This window comes from Aspergillus neoniger (genome assembly GCF_003184625.1).
Source record: "Aspergillus neoniger CBS 115656 unplaced genomic scaffold BO87scaffold_52, whole genome shotgun sequence".
Taxonomy (NCBI): Eukaryota; Fungi; Ascomycota; class Eurotiomycetes; order Eurotiales; family Aspergillaceae; genus Aspergillus; species Aspergillus neoniger.
The window spans coordinates 15,322-34,797 of NW_020291180.1; the positions used below are offsets into that span (position 1 = coordinate 15,322).

At 47.7% G+C, this 19,476-nt stretch overlaps 6 protein-coding genes across 6 annotated transcripts; 2 read left to right on the forward strand and 4 right to left on the reverse strand.

The window, feature by feature from the left end:
* Positions 1-329: 329 nt before the first annotated feature.
* On the reverse strand, positions 330-2,464 carry BO87DRAFT_320329 (glycosyltransferase family 2 protein; the record flags this gene model as incomplete). The annotated part of the gene is made up of 3 exons (XM_025619891.1): positions 330-847; positions 1,049-2,161; positions 2,251-2,464. The coding sequence occupies 3 exons, from the start codon at positions 2,462-2,464 to the stop codon at positions 330-332; spliced, it is 1,845 nt and encodes a 614-aa protein (XP_025474672.1).
* Positions 2,465-5,055: 2,591 nt separating this feature from the next.
* On the reverse strand, positions 5,056-7,448 carry BO87DRAFT_401504 (Hsp70 family protein; the record flags this gene model as incomplete). Its single annotated transcript, XM_025625619.1, has 9 exons — positions 5,056-5,264; positions 5,387-5,516; positions 5,579-5,783; positions 5,840-5,946; positions 6,013-6,380; positions 6,538-6,649; positions 6,717-6,936; positions 7,043-7,310; positions 7,382-7,448. The coding sequence occupies 9 exons, from the start codon at positions 7,446-7,448 to the stop codon at positions 5,056-5,058; spliced, it is 1,686 nt and encodes a 561-aa protein (XP_025474673.1).
* Positions 7,449-8,390: 942 nt separating this feature from the next.
* BO87DRAFT_410674 (uncharacterized protein) lies at positions 8,391-10,505 on the forward strand. Its single transcript, XM_025626358.1, has 3 exons — positions 8,391-8,565; positions 8,644-9,826; positions 9,886-10,505. Exons 1-3 carry the CDS (start codon positions 8,509-8,511, stop codon positions 10,416-10,418), a joined length of 1,773 nt encoding a protein of 590 aa, XP_025474674.1. The 5' UTR covers positions 8,391-8,508; the 3' UTR covers positions 10,419-10,505.
* A 789-nt stretch (positions 10,506-11,294) lies between these two features.
* Positions 11,295-12,469, reverse strand: BO87DRAFT_449030 (uncharacterized protein). The gene is given in 2 exon segments (XM_025628327.1): positions 11,295-11,947; positions 11,961-12,469. The coding sequence occupies 2 exon segments, from the start codon at positions 12,108-12,110 to the stop codon at positions 11,441-11,443; spliced, it is 657 nt and encodes a 218-aa protein (XP_025474675.1). The 5' UTR covers positions 12,111-12,469; the 3' UTR covers positions 11,295-11,440.
* Positions 12,470-13,212: 743 nt separating this feature from the next.
* Positions 13,213-14,807, reverse strand: BO87DRAFT_449032 (uncharacterized protein; the record flags this gene model as incomplete). The annotated part of the gene is made up of 1 exon (XM_025628328.1): positions 13,213-14,807. One exon carries the CDS (start codon positions 14,805-14,807, stop codon positions 13,254-13,256), a length of 1,554 nt encoding a protein of 517 aa, XP_025474676.1. The 3' UTR covers positions 13,213-13,253.
* Positions 14,808-16,325: 1,518 nt separating this feature from the next.
* On the forward strand, positions 16,326-19,349 carry BO87DRAFT_369421 (NRPS-like enzyme; the record flags this gene model as incomplete). The annotated part of the gene is made up of 1 exon (XM_025621976.1): positions 16,326-19,349. The coding sequence occupies one exon, from the start codon at positions 16,326-16,328 to the stop codon at positions 19,347-19,349; it is 3,024 nt and encodes a 1,007-aa protein (XP_025474677.1).
* Between the last annotated feature and the right edge of the window lie 127 nt (positions 19,350-19,476).

The following is a 19,476-nucleotide window of genomic DNA, read 5'->3' on the forward strand; positions in this document are numbered from 1 at the left end:
ATTATATGGGTTGTATTGTATACACTGTCTCGTCGCATGGGTGCTTAGATCGGTTTTGACTAATATGAAATTGAATTGAAATATTGATCTATCTTATTAATCGGAATATTGAGCTCTCTGGCTATATCTACGAAGTGTAGATTCATTGTTTTTCGATGGTGTATATAGTATCAAATGTGGATTAGACAGGCGGATCCTACCAGTTGTTGTTTGCTTCACATTGAACTCTTTCATGGGTCATTCATAAGCCTTTTCATATTCAAACCACCTAACACCACCACGTCTACTCACAATCTAATCTAGCAGCGCATCCAATCCATCTCTATCACTCACAACGCCAATCCACCCAACAGCAACCCACCCAGAACCAACACAACCACCACGCACTGACGATAAAACCCGACCGGCGCTTCCCCACGCACCAAAGAAGCTTTCTGGACCTCCGCACTCGGAAGCACCACGCCCGTCTCCGCCAGAGCCAAGCCAGCCTTCCGCTCCGGATACCGCGGCGGGTTCAGCAAATAGGAGACGGGCGCCCAGTAACTGGCGATGGAGAGGTAGCAGATGTGAAGCATTGGCGGCCAGGCAATTGTGGTGAGCAAGCGGGATAGCAAACCATCGTCGGTGGTTGTGATGGCCGAGTAGATCGAGTAGACGATGGATGCAATAGTGGCAAGCAGAATCACAACGCTGTATGCGATCCCGTTGTGCCACAGATTGTGGTAGAGCTTTTGGAGGGATGTCGGGGTCGCGCTGCGATTCCATGAGTTGGCGCTGCTGCCAGTCACGAAGGAGCCTTTGGGTCGGCTGGCGAGGAGGTGGAATCGAGCGACAGCGTGGATGTGTGCTGTTGTTGTTAGTTATGTCTTGAATCATAGTGGAAGGCAAGAGAGAGCTTCCATCTTCATGGAGGGATGCAATGTGAGAAAAATGTTAAAACAAAGTAGTGGCATTGAAATCCAGACCCCTTCCATGTCCATAATAGAACGGGCAACGACGATACGCGGGTGTAAAGCAGAAAAACAAAAACAAACGATGTGTATCTTACCTCCAGCCAGCCAGATATTTTCAAAACGAGAGAACGGAAAGCTTTCGAATCCCGTATGCGCACTCTGCAAAAGTCCATACGCCCAGGTCAAGGCAATATGGAGAACAGCCAAGAAAAACTGTGCTTTGGCCAGCAGTGGCGAAACGTCTGGGACCAGCTGACCCGACACCAGAAGCAATGGAACCATCGCAAACGTGATCAAACAGCCAACTGCCCCAGCCATGATGAAGACGCCATTCCATGCAATACTCCACTGCAGTGAGCGGGGAAGCGTCTTGTTTGTGGGCGGCATCAACACCCGAAGCTGTTGGGAGTGGCCAATGTGCCACCGGTTGCGCTGTGCAATGTGTCCATCCAAGGACGTCGGAACCAACCCATACTGTAGTGGCTCCTGGACTTGAATGGTGCGGTGGCCTAGACCCTTCAGAACAAGCGAGAGCTGCCAATCCTCGGAAAAGGAGTACGTTGGATATCCGCCGGCATCGATGATGGCTTGTCGCCGGAAAAGGGCCCCGGAGCCTGCATCCTGAGCAAGGCCCCGACGATCGAGCTCTGCATTTTCACATGTGTAGAAGTGGAGGCGTGACTGAGACAGGGGGTCACCTGATGGGAGGTTATAAAAGTACTGCCGGGTGGTGAGGAGCACTGCGTCCGGGTTCTGGAGGAGATGGGACAACGTCGCCCTCAGAAAGTGAGGCATGGGGATGGAGTCTGCGTCAAAGATGGCACAGAACTCAGGTGGCGCCTTCTCTTGCAGGGTGTAGAGGGCGTAATTCATGTTACCAGCCTTGGCGAAGACTTTACCGGACTGCCTTCCCCGGGTGTGGTAGAAGAGGTGAGGCCATTCGGTGCGCAGTGATGCAATGGCAGACTCGAGCTCTGTGGAAGCACCGTCGTCCAGTACACGGACCCGAAAGCTGGAAGTTGGGTAGTCCATCGTACAGGCAGCGCGCACGGTGTCTAGGATGACGTCGACTGGCTCTCCACAGCAGGGCACCAGAATGTCCACCTGCGGTAGATCGTCGGCGCCGTGTAATCGCAGTCTTTTGCGTGGTTGGCCATCTGATGCCGAGCCACCTAATAAGGTAAGAAGCTGATCATGGCGCCAAATGTCTGACAACATATTAGCTTGCGCGTCCTCGTTTGCTCAGGAAGGGAGCCGGGATGCCGAAACACGGCAGCTCACGGTGGTATAGACATACTGGCGAGGACGATCTCGACCAACAGAGTTAGCCATACTCGCCAATCTTGTTGCACGGCAGAGAAACACAGAGCTAGTCGAAGGACGAGGTAAAAGTTGAAGGTCCATGATGCCAGATGGGCTACGTAATAGAGCAAGCGCCGGTGCCGCTGTCCCGCGATAACGCGATGGTCAGGCGGGAGCTCCTGAATGTTGTAGAGCAGTTTAGACAGCATTTGTCGGAGCGGCGTGTCGAAGGCCACGGTCAGCTGCAGACCCTGAAAACCAAAGCAGTTTACGATGCGTGGTCAGCTAGAGTGTTCCACCGAGTCTGACACTCTGTTGCTCGTGAAACTGGCCAGGGTGCTTAGTAGCAGAGCATGGATCACCACACCACTGCAATGACCGGTACTATGCACACAATACCCGTGAAATACAAACACACTCACAGCGCATGGTCGACGAGAAAAATGAGAGAAAGGAGAAAAGCCTCCAAGGGCATCACAGGCCGGGCTTTTTGTGCGGCCGCCCCCTTTTGCCTTGGGGTTCTAGAATTTACCACACGTGCTCCACTAATTCCCTAGTCGGGATGTCTGGTGATCTTGGACGGCGGAGTAGGAGATTCATCTTGTAGACTTAGATTTGTTACTGGAGGCTTGAACAGTATTCTTAATTGACGACTTTCACATGATGCGCTTTCCATTCCCCTCTCATCTATCCCCTTGATCTTCTTACTTGCACGGAAAAACAGGGCTGCATTAAGCGATGGATTGCATGAGTGAGAGGATAAAAGTGCAGCCAGCATCTGGAGAGGAGGACCGTGCTCATCCAGGTCAGCCCGGTGCAGTCAAGTGCGTTGTGAATGAAAAGAGGTGGTGGTGGTGGTGGTTGTGAAAGGTTGAAGCAGCAGGTATCCGTGAATTTTAGGCGGCAATCCGCTGTGAAGGCCAGTGATTGGGGCGCACAGTTCATTCGGCAGGGATGGGGAGATGCATTGGCCAGACCGCCTCTTTGCAACCAATTGCCTGGCATCCTGTCATCTTCCGGGCCGACCCTGGAGAGCTCACTATCCATAGTTGAAGGAGGCTTCGCCCTCAATTAGTCTAGACTGCGACTGGTAGGGTCTTTTCGCCGCCACTCTCCCCATCATCGGCACCCCGCAGGCTGCAGGGTGGACCGGAAGGGAAAAACCTGATCAGTAATTCTATCCCATCACCAGACAACAGGAACGAGAAAAGATTGCCATGGAGCGGATGTGCTGGATGATCGATCTCCTGTCAATTGCTTGTCAGAACAAGTCCCCGCTTAATTGGAACGGCTGGGGGAAATCGTTGCAGGGGTTCGTTCACCTCAGGGCTGCTGCTTCAGTTTTGAGGTTCCGGGGACATCCGGCAGCACGCCAGCCAATAGAAGGAAGGATCGGGATGTGGACAATCTGGGATGTCGGCCAATCACGTGATTCACATGTCTGGGGTCTCGAGTCCGGTTTTTCGACTCGTCGAGGGCCTCAAAGATGGCCCCATCGGGGACACTATATGGCGTGGTCATAACAAAAGACTGGTGTTGTTAACTGAAAGCCCTGTGTAGTATGTTGCTATGGCGGAGGAAGTAAATTACACTGCAACCCCATGGGATGGGTTATGTCTCATTACAGAACACTCAACGACTATCGTAAACACGGAGGAGATAAAGCAGTGCGCATTTACTCAATAGCCGCAAGCCCAAGCCACAGGTAGATGAGCTACGTTCGGATCCTGAATAAGCCTACAGTAAGCTGTCCTCCCGTCTTGCCTCGGTGATAAAAATAGTTTTAAGGTTGACTATATACTCCGGCACGGGGTGGGAAAAGACAAGAACAGAACACGACCAAGTAGATAAATAAAACAGAAAAATGAGATCAAATAAAGTCAAAACCTACAGTAAAAAAAAAAAAAAAAAAAAAAAAAAATTAAAAAATTAATAAATAAAAAAATAAAAAATAAAAGAAATAAATAAATAAAAAATAAAAAATAAAAAAAAAATAAAAAATAAAGAAAAAAAAGGAAAGAAAGAAAAAAAGAAAGAAGATGGCAGCTAGGCAGAGGCTATCAGGTGTCGCTCGTATATTATCAATAAATTCGTGCTGGTGTCAAGTCAGATCGTCGCGTGGTTGTGATTGTCCACGTACCAAGAAAATTTACACTGAATATAGAAGAAAGTATTCGCAGGCCTGTTCCAAGTGCAGTAATGGGTTCCTCACATACAGTGCATTGCCCCAAACGATGCACGGAGGCGGTAAAGACATCTGCTTCAACAACTATCCGCAATAATCCCGACCGACATGTCCAGCCTGCGAGTTGACACAGTCCATCCTGTAATCGGCCGAGATTTGATCAATCAATATCGTGGGTTACAGAAACGAGGTGTGAGACATCACGAGGCCTCTCTAAACGCTATTGAACGTCTGTGTACCCTCCGCTTATTCGCCGCAGAGTTCCGCTTCCCCGGTGTTGCACAACATTTCGTAATGGTCTACATAGCTCCCGATCTAGCTGGATGGAGGCGGATAGTAACTACTCTTGGGGAGTATGCCTCTATCACCTACGTTCAGAGTAGCTGGAAAATGCTGATACTATTGCTCATACTTCGTAAATCAAAACAGGCACGAGGAAGAGAAAGAGATAGTGCCTAAATCAGAAGGAGAAAAATGATGAAGTTGGTAAGAAAAGGTGCAATTTTGTTAGGAGATAAGATAAGGCATAGTAGAATGGGGTAAAAATGAGCGAAGGCGACGATGATGGCAGTTAATAAAGCTTTTACTGCAGAGAAATCCTCCAAGTAAGGCAGTTCAGTGAAAGGGCATGCTGATCTCCTGACGTCCAATCACTTGATTGCATACCTTTGCCACAAATTCAATCTTGTTGTCGACAGGGAAAAACGTCGTGGAAATATCGTAACGAATTCGTACCTGCCTCCGACCACCAACTACCCTGACTTCAGTTTTCCCTGCAGGGACTTGTCTAAACCGAATCTCGATGGCAGTAAGAGGTTCCAAATCTCAAAAGAAAAACTGTTATCAGAACAATGCCGCGAATGCCAAAAAAAAAAAAAAAAACAATTAATTAATTAATTAAAGTAAAGAGAAATGAAAGGAAAAAAGGGAAAAAAGGGAGACTTACCTGTCACAACAGCCGGTGGCCGTGGATCCCTTGACACAAATATGTTCTTATGGCGGTCTCCAAATTCGCTGTCAAGAAAGTATTCCGTAACATTTTCTGTTTCCACTGCACCGTCATGATATGTCCTCCCCTTTATTCATCACATCATTAGCAGACACGCACCAAAGTCGGAACGCGAGGAATTGTAGTTACCATATCGAACACCCAGATCGCCGCCCCGGTAACCATGTTTCTACCGTCCACAGGGTCTCGTGTAAGGACGTCCGGTCGTGGCTGACCATGTCTGTCTGCGTCATACTGCTGGGCACATTCAATCCCGATATGCTGGGGACATTTGTGGATGGATAGCACGTCATCGAGGCCGTAAACCCCGGCTCCATTGACGACGGCTAGTTGCCTAACAAACATTAGTTACAATCTCCACCAACGTCGTCAAATAATTGATCAACGTACGGCTTGTCAGGAGTGTAGACATCTAGCGCATGTTTATCCTTTATCCTCCGCTTGACTGACCGTAAGATGTAGGCATTTTCTGCCCCACCTCCGACCAAGTAAACATGCTACGTCCATTGTCAATTACGATTGTCTCCATTGTGTTTTCTGCCTAGACTCCAGGAAATACTTGCCTGCTTTTTACCACCAAAGCCGGCTGTGGCTACAGTATGGTGCTGTTCGCTGATCAGACTTACCGCCATATTAATGACAGGGTCGAGAAAAGCTTGTATGTCTCGAGCGGACAGGATTATTTCCTTCCGGCGACAGTCGTAAAAGTCCGGGTTATTAGACGATAGTAGTGACCAGAACGGCAAACGGCATTCCCAGCCGTGCTCCTCTAGGTTTTCGGGGGCGAATCTCTCAAAGCAATCCCGGAACTCGCGAATCAAGGCACTACTTGGACCTATGGACTCCGTGTTCTGATTTTTGAATGTGTCCTTAAACCTCTCATACATTGTTCTGTAGAAAGCCGCCTCCACTGATAACATGCCAAGGTCCCCTGGTATGATGGATTAGCTTCGTTGGTAATGAGTTATGCAAAATGGGAATACCTCGGGTTGGCTCGAGCTGCCGAATATAGCGGCCAAACTCAGTTTGACGGATGAAGACCGATCCTACATCCTATGTATGCCAGGATTTCAGGCACGAATTATAACCACAGGGGCACCAAACATATAAAAAAATGATAAAGAGCGACATAACGAAATTAAGGGTAAAACTCACGATAGTTCCTCCGCCGATATCACATACGAGCATGACGTCGTCACCCTAATTCATTAGCTAATTGTCAACTATCATTACCGAGATCGTAGCAGTAGGATCTACCATAGCGTACCTGGAATGTATCCATCTTCTTTCTAAAGATATCCACTGCTGCCGCTATGGGCTCCGGAATCATAGTCAGTATGTCGTTTGTTTTTAATGCTAGCCCGGCATCCTTGACGATCTGTTCCAGCGCCTTGCGGGTTTCCCTTGCCCAGATTCCCGGTACAGTGATAGTGTAGTGTACCGGGTGATAGGAAGGCCCTTGGCGGGTATGTCTGAAAATAGCTTTGCTTGAATACTTCCAGACACAATCCAGGTAGTCTTTTATAACATCGGAGGGCTCCTTGGCTTTCGGTAAGGAAAAAACCCCCGTGACCGACTGTGGAATTCCAAAACGCATAAGGATCATGATCTCGATGAAAGTTAGGTTCAAGCAACGGTTTGAAAAGAGATGAACAGTTTTCCTTGCTCGCCAGTACCTGGGCCCCCCATCGGGTCGCCTCTAGTTTCTCGATACCGTTCTCGGTTTTATTCTCGTACTGGACGATCGAGGCGACTTTAGTTGCATTTATTTTCCTGGAATTGGCAGCGGGCCACTTATCAATGAGGTGATCATTATCTTCCCCTCCTCGCACTTCAAGGCTCCTCAAGGAGTAGGATACGCCTGTGAGTATTGCTTGTCAGCAAAGTGTTATATCTCAGAAGAGAATGGCATTTTTGGAAAGGATAACGTGCCAGTGTAGGTCGTGCCGAAGTCGACACCGACCATGATTTTTCCATCTTCCGCTACTCTCAGTGGCATCGTGAGAATGTAAAAGTACGTTCGAATAAAAGACTGTCGCAATGAAGCGTACTAGTTAACCGAATTATCCTTGTGTTGTTCTCGATTCCCAGTGTTAGGATGTCAGACGCAGACATATCCCGAAGACCTCCCTATATAGTGACTCGCGGTTTCACAGTTAGTTCTTATTCAGAGTGCAGGATCATATGATGATGCACTGGCAGCTACTCAACTACACAAAGTGGTGCACTCACCCTAGACACTTCCACATGATGGTCACGCCAAACGAAAATCTTGTCGGTGGTTATACTGCAAGCAATCCTAGTCACTTATTTCGATGGCAGCACAACAGTTATTTCTGTAATCCATAATCTTCGCTGGCATTTCTTCGTTTCATGCGCCTTCGTTGCACGAATTACGTTGGCTGAATACAATACACGCGTGAGTATCTGTAGTATTTGCTTGTCCCGTTTCGATGGGTTACAGAGTGCGTGTGTGCTTGATCCAGGGCAGTGGCAATATGATCTCAACGTTCCCATATCGTTATCCATCGCAAACACAAGCGATAAGGAAGGTCACTCTTTCTTGCACTCAATCTATAGGAGCTTGTATTGATGCCGCGATGAAGACCCGTGGCGTCCAAACCGTCTTGGCTGCCCCTAACTTTTTTTTTTCAGACTATCTTTCACACTATCTACTCGTTCCGCCCCAATCTGACAAAGAACACGGCCCCAGCCTGCTGAAAGAAAGGCGCCCGGAACTGACAAATTTTGTACCACATAGACAGAAGATCAACAATGAGACGCCATGTCAGACTGTGCCATCGAGCCAAACGCTGTCGGACAAATTACAGTCTGTGCATCGATGCAGTCAAATTCTGGTCTAGCCTCTCTTTTGTCTTACATTTGTGCACCACTGTGCGCTCTTCCACCTTCCCCTCATTTCCCAACCCTTCCGCGTTCCCCGGGTAGTACAGTTCTACACACCTTCATTCATCCTCAAGTTATCTCTACCATCACCGAAGGCCGCCGCCTTATCCAATGCTCAGTTAGAGAGGTGGCCATATCACCTTCTATCTACAATGGCAGCCAAGATGGCAAGGAACAAGGCAAAACACAACGCAAAGGCTAATGCAAAAGTACGTACACTGAGCACGTGACTCTATCTGTTCATCTCGTCCTCCCTCCAATGGCCCCCGAGATCTAACATCCAGGAGTCCTCTGCCCCTGCCCCATCAGCATCTTCATCCTACAAGCCGTCCTCGGGTGGGACACAGGATGGAAACGGCGAGGGACATCTAGACACCGTCGAATTTCGGAGATCGAAGCGTATTCGAGCCATGAAGGATTCGAAAACAGAAGTCCGTTATGGTACCAAATCTAAAGCCTTGCCAATGTTAGATAATGTCAAGTCTGTGAAGGAACCGCCACCGGACGATACGCAGTGTCCTATCGAAGAGCCACCGACTGCTATCGCCACTCCTAAGGAACAGCACGCGGACAATAACGAGTCTGCCGAGGGACCGATACCAGACGACGCCCAGTCTCCTGGGGAACAGTCAACGAACAATGAAGGGACCGTGGAGGAACAGCGATCGAATTTTGTTCCGTCTGTTGAGGAATTGCCACCAGATGATGTCGGTTCTTCGAGGGAACCGGACCAAAACCTCAAGCAAAAAGTGTATCGAAGATCAAAGAAACAAGGTCGGAAGTTGAACAGACGTTATCGAGACATAAACAGACAACAGCAAAAGATGAGCAAACAGCATCTGAAGACGTATAAGCAATTATCGAGGGAGAAAAGAAAACATCAAAAGCTCAAAATGAAGCACCAATTACTGCAAGATGAACACCATCGCAGTACAGAGCAATCCGCTAGGCTGAAGGAGCAATGCCAGGATATGAAAGCACAATACGAAAGAATGAAAGAACGGGTAGACTGTCTGGAGGATTGGACAGCTGAGGCACTACACAAAAACCAGTATTTGGCCGCTGACCCTAGCGGCTGGGAATGCAGATCGCATGACTACTACGAGAAAGAGTTCTTCGGTCTTTGGGCCCTCCTAAAAAACTGGGCAAGACTCCACGCTCATGAGGAAACGGCCGTCTTGGACGGTCTTTCCGCGAACTATAAGAAAGATCTCGTCAAAAGTTTGGATGGCTACTGTGCCCAACTTGACTTGAATGAAATCCTTGGTGCTCTTGAACTAGGTGATATATTTGGAACGGAGATCGTGACCATGTTTCTTGTCAAGGACTGTCTTGAACGCTTCTTTCTGAACCCCTTTTGGTACATTGTGCCTCATCCAGGAGAAGGGACCGAGTTTGACGAGGAAGTTCTGCCACGAGCTACTCGCTTCGGTACCGGACTTCATGAGCTACTTAAAAAGTTCGACACTGGTAAGTAACCCTTCTCTCCGTTAGGCAGCGATTCCGTAATATCTTACTGTTATTTTCAGATGGCAAGGAAGGGTTTCTAGCTCAATCATGGCGCCTATGGACAGCCCGTCTTTGCAGCACCAACGTCCGTGCTGATCAAAGCAACTTCGCCAAGAGCATGATCGCTCGCCGAAACCTCATGATCAACACTATGGTCAAGCAAGTGATGTCTCACGAGCTACTGGAGCCCCTTTTAAAAGTTTCACCTGACGAGAAATCAGTCGCGCTTAAAGAGCGGAGTCTGACAGTAGCATATCAGCGTGCCGCAGAATTCTCTGTGAGACTATCAAAGGACGACCATCATGTAGTATTTCGCAACTTGCATGAGCTCGGAGGAGTCTTCGATGTGTCGAACCCAGATATGGATGCAGATTCTTCCCAAGCTTTTGACAGTGTCCACCTCAATGGCCACCGGATTATGAGCATGAGGTATCCAGCGGTATACTTCTGTGCGGGTTTTATCTCTCCTGACTATCGCCAGCTTATCGTTAAAGCGAATGTCTTTGTGGAAGATAAGACAACAGTCAAGATGACTGATCCTACCCCAGAATGATGGCAACTGTTTTCATTGCGTAATATCTTCACTCATGTTCCCATGTTTTATTGATGTTTAATTTATTCCTCTTCCTTCTTATACGAGAAATAACAAGTTCACAAAGAGACAGGTACTACAAGAGCCCTAACAAGCGTAGATATCCATTCTCATGGCGAGCCTGAGCACTCAAACCATCCTTGGCAAAGCCCGTCCCACAACCATCCAACAGGCTATAATCCTTACCTGCACGCCAATCAAGCACTGGATTACACCGTGAACAGACACTGAAGAGTAAAAGTGTTTGTTCTTGTGGCTTGCATCATCTACCTGTGTCCCTGAATCGAAGCGTTAACATTTGTTTTACATGTGGCTTGGCGTTATCTGATGTACGGAAAGTCCAGACTTTCAGGAAATGATTCCCAGAGGCGGCGTCTGGCTTCCCTTGATGGAAGCTCAGTATACTGGCTCATTTTACGAATATTCAAGAGAGCCTGGCTATATGTCGATGTGACCTGATTATGGCGTAGCGAGCTGTTGATTGAAGTGCAATGGGTGGAGTCCTGTTCGTATCTTTATATTGATGAGGAAGGAAATTCATGATGGAGCCATACAAGATGCCGACCACAGATCTAGCAGTGACTGTATTTGAAAGATGCGATAGTTAATGGGTTGATGTACATGACATGTTGAGGCAACTAGTGTAGGCGTAGTCACGTGCCTGGCGCTCAGGCCTCTTCGCTTTGTTTTGCTAGAAGCACCTAGATAGCTAATTCAACACACTCTTATACTGCATTCGCGTTAGTTCGCTTGCTTTTTCGTTGTTTCGTTGCTCTACACGTAATTTCGCGCCTCAGCATGACATACTAGTATCCGTCACCCAGCCCGTTGAGACGTTTCCGGAGATTCAGGATTAAGCATCGCCCCTCTCCAAAGATCGTCTATTCCTTGCTGTATCCTCCCATGTTATCTAAAAAATGCCAACAAAGAAAGGCAGTTCTTTGATGTATCTGTTACGCTACTCTTAATCTCCCCTTCCCCTTCTATATCTCCTTTTGGAGAGCGACTTTACACCAGCCAATGATATACCTCAATTCATCCAGATCCTCTTCATAATTTACTGTATAAAACTTGTCAAGGTACAAACTACGAATACGAAGGCCCATATTGCCCAGCAAGGACGGCAAACAGGCTGCCTGGAAAAGCCTCGCTTTCAAGGTAGTCCTCTCGCGAAAGAGAAATTCGATACATCTTTGAATCGTTGAAGTAGCTTCTGGAGAATCAGGTTCATTTCTAGTTGCCATGACATCCATAACATCGAGACATTTGGCAGGCAACAGAAAGGGGTCCTCCCACGCAAGTTCGAATGAGTCGAACTCGAACTCGGTCTTGCTACCATAGTGGAGTATATATGTGGGAGAGGCCAAGCTATATAACCCTATAGACAGGTTCAACAATAGGTATAAGGCATACCATTTTTCCGCACACTGACCATTCAAAACACGTTGCGGACCAGGAAGCAGGCACGAACCCGTATAACAGGCTCTTCCCTGTCACAATAACGTGAAGTTGGTCAGGTGCACGGTTAAACATCGCCTCCAGGAGCGCAGGGGTTCCTACAGAAGCAGCAATATATAGTAGTGTCGAGTCAGTATATTCTGTGCATAATAGCTTTCCCGGGTATGTGCAGTGAACATCCAGACTTTGGTTCATTACAAGCTCAGTTCACGCGCTCGAGTACCCTCCCATGTCGCATAACCGGGTAGCGAGTTAGACAGAGGAGGTTGTGGCACGTGCACCCAGAAGAGCGTCTACCGTTAGTGGACACAATTCCCATTTACAGCCCAGAAGGCTTTCCAGGGTACCTGGTGGGCTGTCTCTGGTGCAAGTTAGTCTGGGGCCAGCACCTGTTTGCACATTACACCCTCATCTAGGGCATGAGGATATCTCCCTTGTACAGTGTAAAAAGAGTATTTCTGTAGAATAAGATGCTCTTTCATCACTTTTTCTCCCGGGCGCAAAAGCGACTCAGATGGATTGATCATGTGGTCGCTGTTCTCTTTGTCCGAAACCTTTCTAGCTCACTTCTCTTTGTTGCTGTTTGTTGATCCCATTACTTCCTGTGAGTCATGGTACAAAAGTCCATGTGTACGCTACTTTCCACATTCTGGCAAATGGGTTATCTACAAAAGAGATGTTGGTTGGCAAGATACCGAACCTTTGCCCTACTCAGTGCTCATATCTTTCAATCCAACAAATGGATATACCAAGCGGCGGAGACACCCGCGAAAGCGTTATAAGTGATACGGCCCCTGATGCTGCCGCCATCGACAACTACCTATCACAATTTCTTGTATTACAAGATGGATACATAATTTATGGTAAATGATGATCTGTGAGCAGGATTACATAGGTAAATAACATGTATTTCTAGCCTATAATACGTTCTCAAAGTACCATCCATTATTTCTGGGCCTCTGACATTGACAAGTCTTCTTTATCAGGGTACACATTATTGCAAAGCCCGCTTATGTGGCCATGAAGCTTACAGCTGGGGGTCGGTATATTACATTCAACATAAAATAGTAGACATTATACATTGTCATTCGACATCATCATGTTTGCTTTGATGGAGGCTACTTGCATATTAATTAACTCTTTACAGAAGGTTCTATATAATGTTGAAAACGATGAATAAAGACAACTAATATACGTGACAATCGTAAAATGCATCGAAAAGAAACACTTATACCCTGTCTATATTAATTTCGTCCAAAGACACTCGGTACACTACAAGCGCAAGTGGAACTTCATCGGAATCTAACTGCATGATCAACCGCAGACATCGGCAAGTCTCTATGGCAAATCCAAGGTAGACTCACGCCTTAATTGCAGGATCTCTTCGAGCCCTTTCACTTGCCTTGCAATATACTGGAGTTTTTTCTCGGCAAACTCTAGTTCTTCCACATGGTCCTCAATGTCCTCGAGCATTTCATGATACCTCTCGAGCACTCCATCGTTGATAGACCCATATCTCGATACCTTATTCCTCCAAGCTTGCCAACACTCGGAGTTCGATTGATCAATTTCTCCCGCGAGCTCTTCGAATTTCTTTGTCGCTTCAGTCAAGCTATTTTCATAATCATCAAACGCAAGTCGGTCTGCATAGAGTAACTGGGTACGGGGGCTCAGCTTCTTTAATAGACCAGACAGATATAATCTTCCATCATCTTCACCACCGGGTCGAGCTGCCCAAGAGGCATAATCTAAGATTCGCTCAAAGAGCGAAGTAGCCTCTGCGCCGTCAATGTCGAGCTTACTTGCAATTATCTGCACCAAATCAACCCATTGGAGCTTCCATTCTAACCATTCCATAGGGTCAAGTCGACAATTCCAGTAGAACTTGTCTTGTTTCCTATTGGCCAGCTGAATTGCACCTTCCAGGGTTTCGAAAGTAGGTTTAATTCCCAGATCGGGTAAATACCCAACAATCTTGTCCTTGCCCCTTTCAACTGCTAGATCTAGGGGCGATCGGTTTCGATGAGTGTCAAATTGATATAGCATATGGTTGCCTGTTGGATGCCAGAGCATATACCAAGGTATCTTGGTTGTGTGAACAATCTCAAGAGCAGTCAATTGTTCTGGCGCTCGGTCGAGTATGTGCTTTATCATCTCGGGAGTGCCTTTAGGAACAACAGCGTGCAACCAAGATATATTTTCGCGCTCTACAGTAATGCCATCGTGATTTGTATCCACTTCCGTAAATGTGTGGTGGATACTCAGGCCCTGTCCAAGCGCAACCTCAAGGACATGTGGCGCATCTTGCATGCCACATAGCTGCTCGGCCATTTTCAGGTTTGAGAAGATGACACCACGCCCAAGGAAGAGTAGAGTTGTTTCTTTCCAATGCGTCGAGTATAAGTTGTACTGATGCCAGTTCGCCAACTCGTCCAGTATAGACCATTCCGATGGCGATGACCAAAGTGTCCGCCGGGGTTTGGCCCCCTTTCCGAGTAGCATTTGGATAATATCAATCCTAGTACATCGGCCAGCTCGTAGCAATAGTGATCCCGATCCGTGTCCCCATATTTCCATATTGGGATCGATGCCTGCGTCGATATACTTCTCGACAAGGTTCCGGTCATTATTTGTGATAAGGGCGTCTAGTCGAGGTAACCTTGCTATGTTGTCTCTGTCGGTATCCTCGGATGTAGCACGTCTGAAAATGTTTTCATTCAAACCCCTATAAACATATACATATTTGCATACAGTAGTTGCATGGTTCAGGGCTGCCAAGGTATACTTTTCTCGTAGGACCGCCTTGAAATCCTTGCAAGTGCTAGATAAATGGACGACGGATATAGGGTCCAGCCATTGAGTAAGACGCAACAATATCTTGCGGGGAAGCATTCTCCATGGTCAAGGTAGACTTGATTGATGCGAAGAAGTAAGTTAACTCCTTGTGATGATGCGTCCTGGGTAAGATGAACACAAGTTTGACAGCTAACGAGGACGTAAGAAGAAGAGTATAAGAGCATATTATATGTACATTAGCCTGCTCCTGCCTATTTGCTTGAGCAGATATTGTATGGAGGAAATTACCTATGATGAATAGTGAAATAAACAGATCTCGAAGCCTGCTTTAAAATATAGGATAGCGTGCAGCTGCAGATAATAGCGTGCTCTTAGCAGCCGTGTAATGAAGAAGCCTCGTCTCATTCACACTTCTGTGGAATAAGCAGTGTAATCTTGGCAACAGAGGGATTATTTTACTTCTTTGTTCACCAAATGCCGTGTTGTTGACGGCATTGGCCGGGAAAAATCTATTTATTCTTGAACTGGCGCTTAGAAGAATAGCGCGGATTATGCATTACCCACAGTCTTTCCTATGTGCGTAGTTTCTGTGTGTTCACTTTATCGACTCAGCCACGCCTCACATCAAAGGCATGTGGTCCTCTCCGTATCTGGCTCCTCTTATTTCTCACTCTCAATGTGATAGTTCAACGGATGTTTTGACCAAAGAATACTAACGGGCTGAATCGGCGCCCGGAAAATTTCAATCTGAACTCACATGAAATAAAGGCATGCTCCGCGGGTAATCGACCATCCCGAGGCCTAGTTGACGCCACATTAGGCCGGAATTCATGACGGTGAGATCACCCGCAACAGCATCTATGGGAAAGAGCCGCAACAATTGCAAACCTGGTTGTAGTGAGTAGTTTTCACTGCTCAACTAAATATGAATTGGTAACCTTTCATTGAGGCTTGCTCCCATCGCAGGTAATCAAGATCACAAGGGGACAACCGGTCACTGCACTGATTTTCTTGAGGAACACAGCAAAAGACAGTATTCCAACCTAACGTTAAATTTGCGAATTTGCCGATGCAGCTTCCAAGTTGGTTGCTACGTGACAAGTTCCTCCCAGGAAGAGAAACTCAATCCCTGTTGTTTCATGATTTTCTGCAACACAACCATGGTTCTGTACAAAGCCACAAAGGGGAATATGTCACCGGAATTAGCGACCAAGTAAAGTTCAGCCACATCATTCTTCTTTTTTATGCATACCTTCCTCGTGGGGTATCGTTCTCGCCTATCAGTCTGATAACCGACGGTTATAGGGACAGCTACCTTGGAGAAACCACGATCTGTGCGCACCGATATTGTTTTGAGAGGCTGGAATTAATTCCAGTCAACTTTGAAATATGGCGGGCGTTCGGAAATCGTCACGATGCGCGCATGGAAAAACATCATGGTGATATCATTTGATTGTACCTATCAATCAAGTGATGATCGGTTTTAAATATGGCAGGACTGCATGAAAGAAATAGATGTTTCACTAAAGCTATCCAACAGGCACATTCAAGATCTTCTGACTTCTCTCTCAAGTCCAAAAGGGCTTTTGTAAGGCCGACATACCGGGCAAAGTCATGGACTCTCTTTTCTCTCATAACGTCGCTATCGATCCGGGAGCTCTGGCAATAGATGATGGATTAAATCAATGGTCGTATTCAGACCTCGACCGTGAAGTCCAGCGTATCGCATCCCTTCTGAAGACCCTGGACCTACCTCCAGAGGAGCCCATTTGTATCTTGCAGGGTGCGGGCAGTGAGACCATCATTGCCCAGCTCGCCGTCATCCGGGCGGGCTTGACATGCGTTCCCCTCGAGCCTTCGATTCCAACTAGTCGCTTGATGAACCTCCTGAAAGATGTCGGAACACAGTACATTCTATCTAACCATACTTTGGACATTGACAATGATATGGTCATTATCCCCATCAGTGGCGAATACCACCCACCTACGAAAGCAATCCGACCGGAGACAGCCAGTGTTAAGCGTGTGCAACTGAAAGGTCTGCCCAACTGTGATTATCGAAGTCATATCCTGTATACATCAGGGTCCAGTGGAAAGCCAAAAGCTGTTCAGATTCCAGAGAGTGGCATCCTCCACCTTATGTTCAAAAGTCCTGCCACACCGCTTCTACCATCGGACCGGGTGAGCGTATTTAACAATCCGGGCTTCGATATGTCAGTTTTTGAAATATTCGTCGCTCTAATGTCGGGCTCCACACTGGTCACAGTGCCCCGGCCGGTGATCACGGATCCGTTGGAAGCTAAGAGTTTCATCACGCAGAAAAATATCTCTGTCTCTTTCCTAACTACTTCACTCTTCTCAATAATTGCACAAGCATGTCCCAGTGCGTTTACTGGTTTGAGACATGTCCTCATTGCTGGTGAAGTAGCCAATATGGCCAGCATGAAGGCTGTCCTTGAATCGCCTAATCCACCTCAACATCTGTGGAACGCATATGGCCCCACTGAAACGACGATAGTGTCAACAATGCATTCAGTTACGGCAGATGATTTGCGCTACGACAGTATCAGCATCGGTACGCCATTCGGCGATACAAGGCTTTTCCTTGCTGATGAAAACCTCAATATCATTACCGAGCCCGGAAGCATCGGCGAGATACTCCTAGGCGGACCTGGACTGACAGCAGGATATATCGGACGCCCTAAAGAAAATGAGGAACGATTTTTCGTCGATAAAGCAGGGTACCGACTCTACCGAACTGGCGACTTTGCCAAGTGGCGTCCCGACGATCCAACTTTGCTCGAGTTTATCGGTCGTGTAGACCTGCAGGTTAAGCAGTGCGGTTTTCGCGTCGAACTTGGCGAGATCGAGCAGTCATTCCTTGGTAGTAACCGGCTACTAGCCGCGACGGTGTGTCAAATTCAGCCAGAAACTGCCGAAGATGAACCCTTTCTCGTTGCATTTCTCATTCCGGCTGTTGCTAGTACTATTCAAACTACAGACATGCTGGAGTTCATTAAGCAAAAGGCACCAGTTTATGCTGTGCCGCGGGATATTGTCTTCTGCCAGCACTATCCCCTAACAGACCATGGCAAGGTTGATCGCAAGGCATTAGCGAGGCAGTATGCCAGTCACTGTACTAAGATTCAGGAAATTCTACCAACGATTGAAGACCCATCCACCACAACCAACATCCTCCGAAAGATCTGGACCTCTGTTCTCGGCCAACAGCTAATCAACGACGAAGACAATTTCTTCTCCACTCTTCGAGGATCGTCCCTTCAAGCGGCTGCTATGATCTCCAGAACCAGGAGGCAATTCGGAAACACCGTCTCCATGCGCACATTGTACGAAAATCCCCGACTAACGGATCTAGCCAACCGCATCGACAGCTCCATTCAAGACAACAACCCCAACGACCTCGACCGCTGGATGACAGACGCCCACACAGCCGACGATCTCCATACCGCCCCCAACTGGCAAGCCGCCGAAGAAGGCCGCATCTTTCTCACAGGCGCGACAGGGTTCGTAGGCGCCCACTTCCTCAGCCGCTGTCTCGCAATGCCCACCGTCAAGGAAGTAGTCTGTCTAGTGCGAGGTAAATTCGGCATCTCAGCCAGCGAAAGGGTCCAATCAGTCCTGGAACGCTACAACCTCTGGGACAAGACCTCACACTGCATCCACAAGCTCACCGTCCTTAACGGCGACATCACCATGAGACATCTCGGTCTAACTGAGGACATGTTCACCTGGCTGACCAACTGGGCCAGCGTGGTTTTCCACCTCGCCGCAAAAGTCAACTATCTGGAACCATATGCCGCGCACTACGACGCTAATGTCCTCGGAACCCGTCACGTCATGGAAGTGGCTACCTCCGGTCGCCGCAAGGCGTTCATGTACATGTCTAGTATTGACGTCTTCGGGCCAACAGGCCACGTTCTCGGCACAGAGAAAGTCCTCGAGGACGGTTCGCTGGAGCCGCATCTCCACGCACTGAAATATGAGCTCGGCTATGCGGCTACTAAATGGGTTTCGGAGATGATGGTGCGTCGGGCGCGCGAGCACGGTCTGGCAGCTATGATTTTCCGCCCGGGGTTTATTCTAGGCGATTTCGAGCAGGGATGTGGGAATCCGGATGATTTCTTCGCTCGGTTCGTCATGGGATGTATCCAGGTTGGTGCGTTTCCGCATCTTCCTAATCAGCGCATGGAATATGTGTCTGCGGATTATGTGTGTGATGCGGTGCTGCATATCGCTGCTAATAATGGCAATCTTGGGAAGACGTATAATCTCGTTGCTCCTGATGAGGCGGACTCGGTCGATCTTGAAGAGACGTGGCGGATTACGAACCAGGCAGGGTATCCGGTTGAACTTGTGGAATACTGGGACTGGGTGCGTTTGCTACAGGAAAGGGGTGGTCCTGATAACCCGTTGATGCCGTTGATGTCTCTTTTGCAGGAGACAGTGCAGGATGGATTGTCGTGGTTGGAGATGCATAAGAATACGACGCGTTATGATTCTTCCAATACGGTTGCGGCGTTGAGGGATGCGCAGGGGATCAGATATGTGCCGTTTGATGTGGGGATGTTGACCAGTTTGCTGGGTTTTTGGGCTCAAAAGGGATTCTATCGGGTGTGATCATGCGCTCTTTTTCTTGTATATGCACTATTTACATTTTTAGATTTATAGAGTAGAGCATGGTTCATGCGCATGAAGACTGGTTCAGCACGAGATGAATTCATAAAGCAGAGACTAAAGAACAATG

Bases quoted from the DNA above. Each gene is read 5' to 3' on its own strand.
- BO87DRAFT_410674 (XM_025626358.1), top strand. From the start codon at position 8,509: ATGGCAGCCAAGATGGCAAGGAACAAGGCAAAACACAACGCAAAGGCT. The intron at 8,566-8,643 runs GTACGTACACTG...AACATCCAGGAG, and splicing joins ACGCAAAGGCTAATGCAAAA to TCCTCTGCCCCTGCCCCATC. The intron at 9,827-9,885 runs GTAAGTAACCCT...TGTTATTTTCAG, and splicing joins ACTTAAAAAGTTCGACACTG to ATGGCAAGGAAGGGTTTCTA.
- BO87DRAFT_449030 (XM_025628327.1), bottom strand. From the start codon at position 12,110: ATGAACCAAAGTCTGGATGTTCACTGCACATACCCGGGAAAGCTATTA.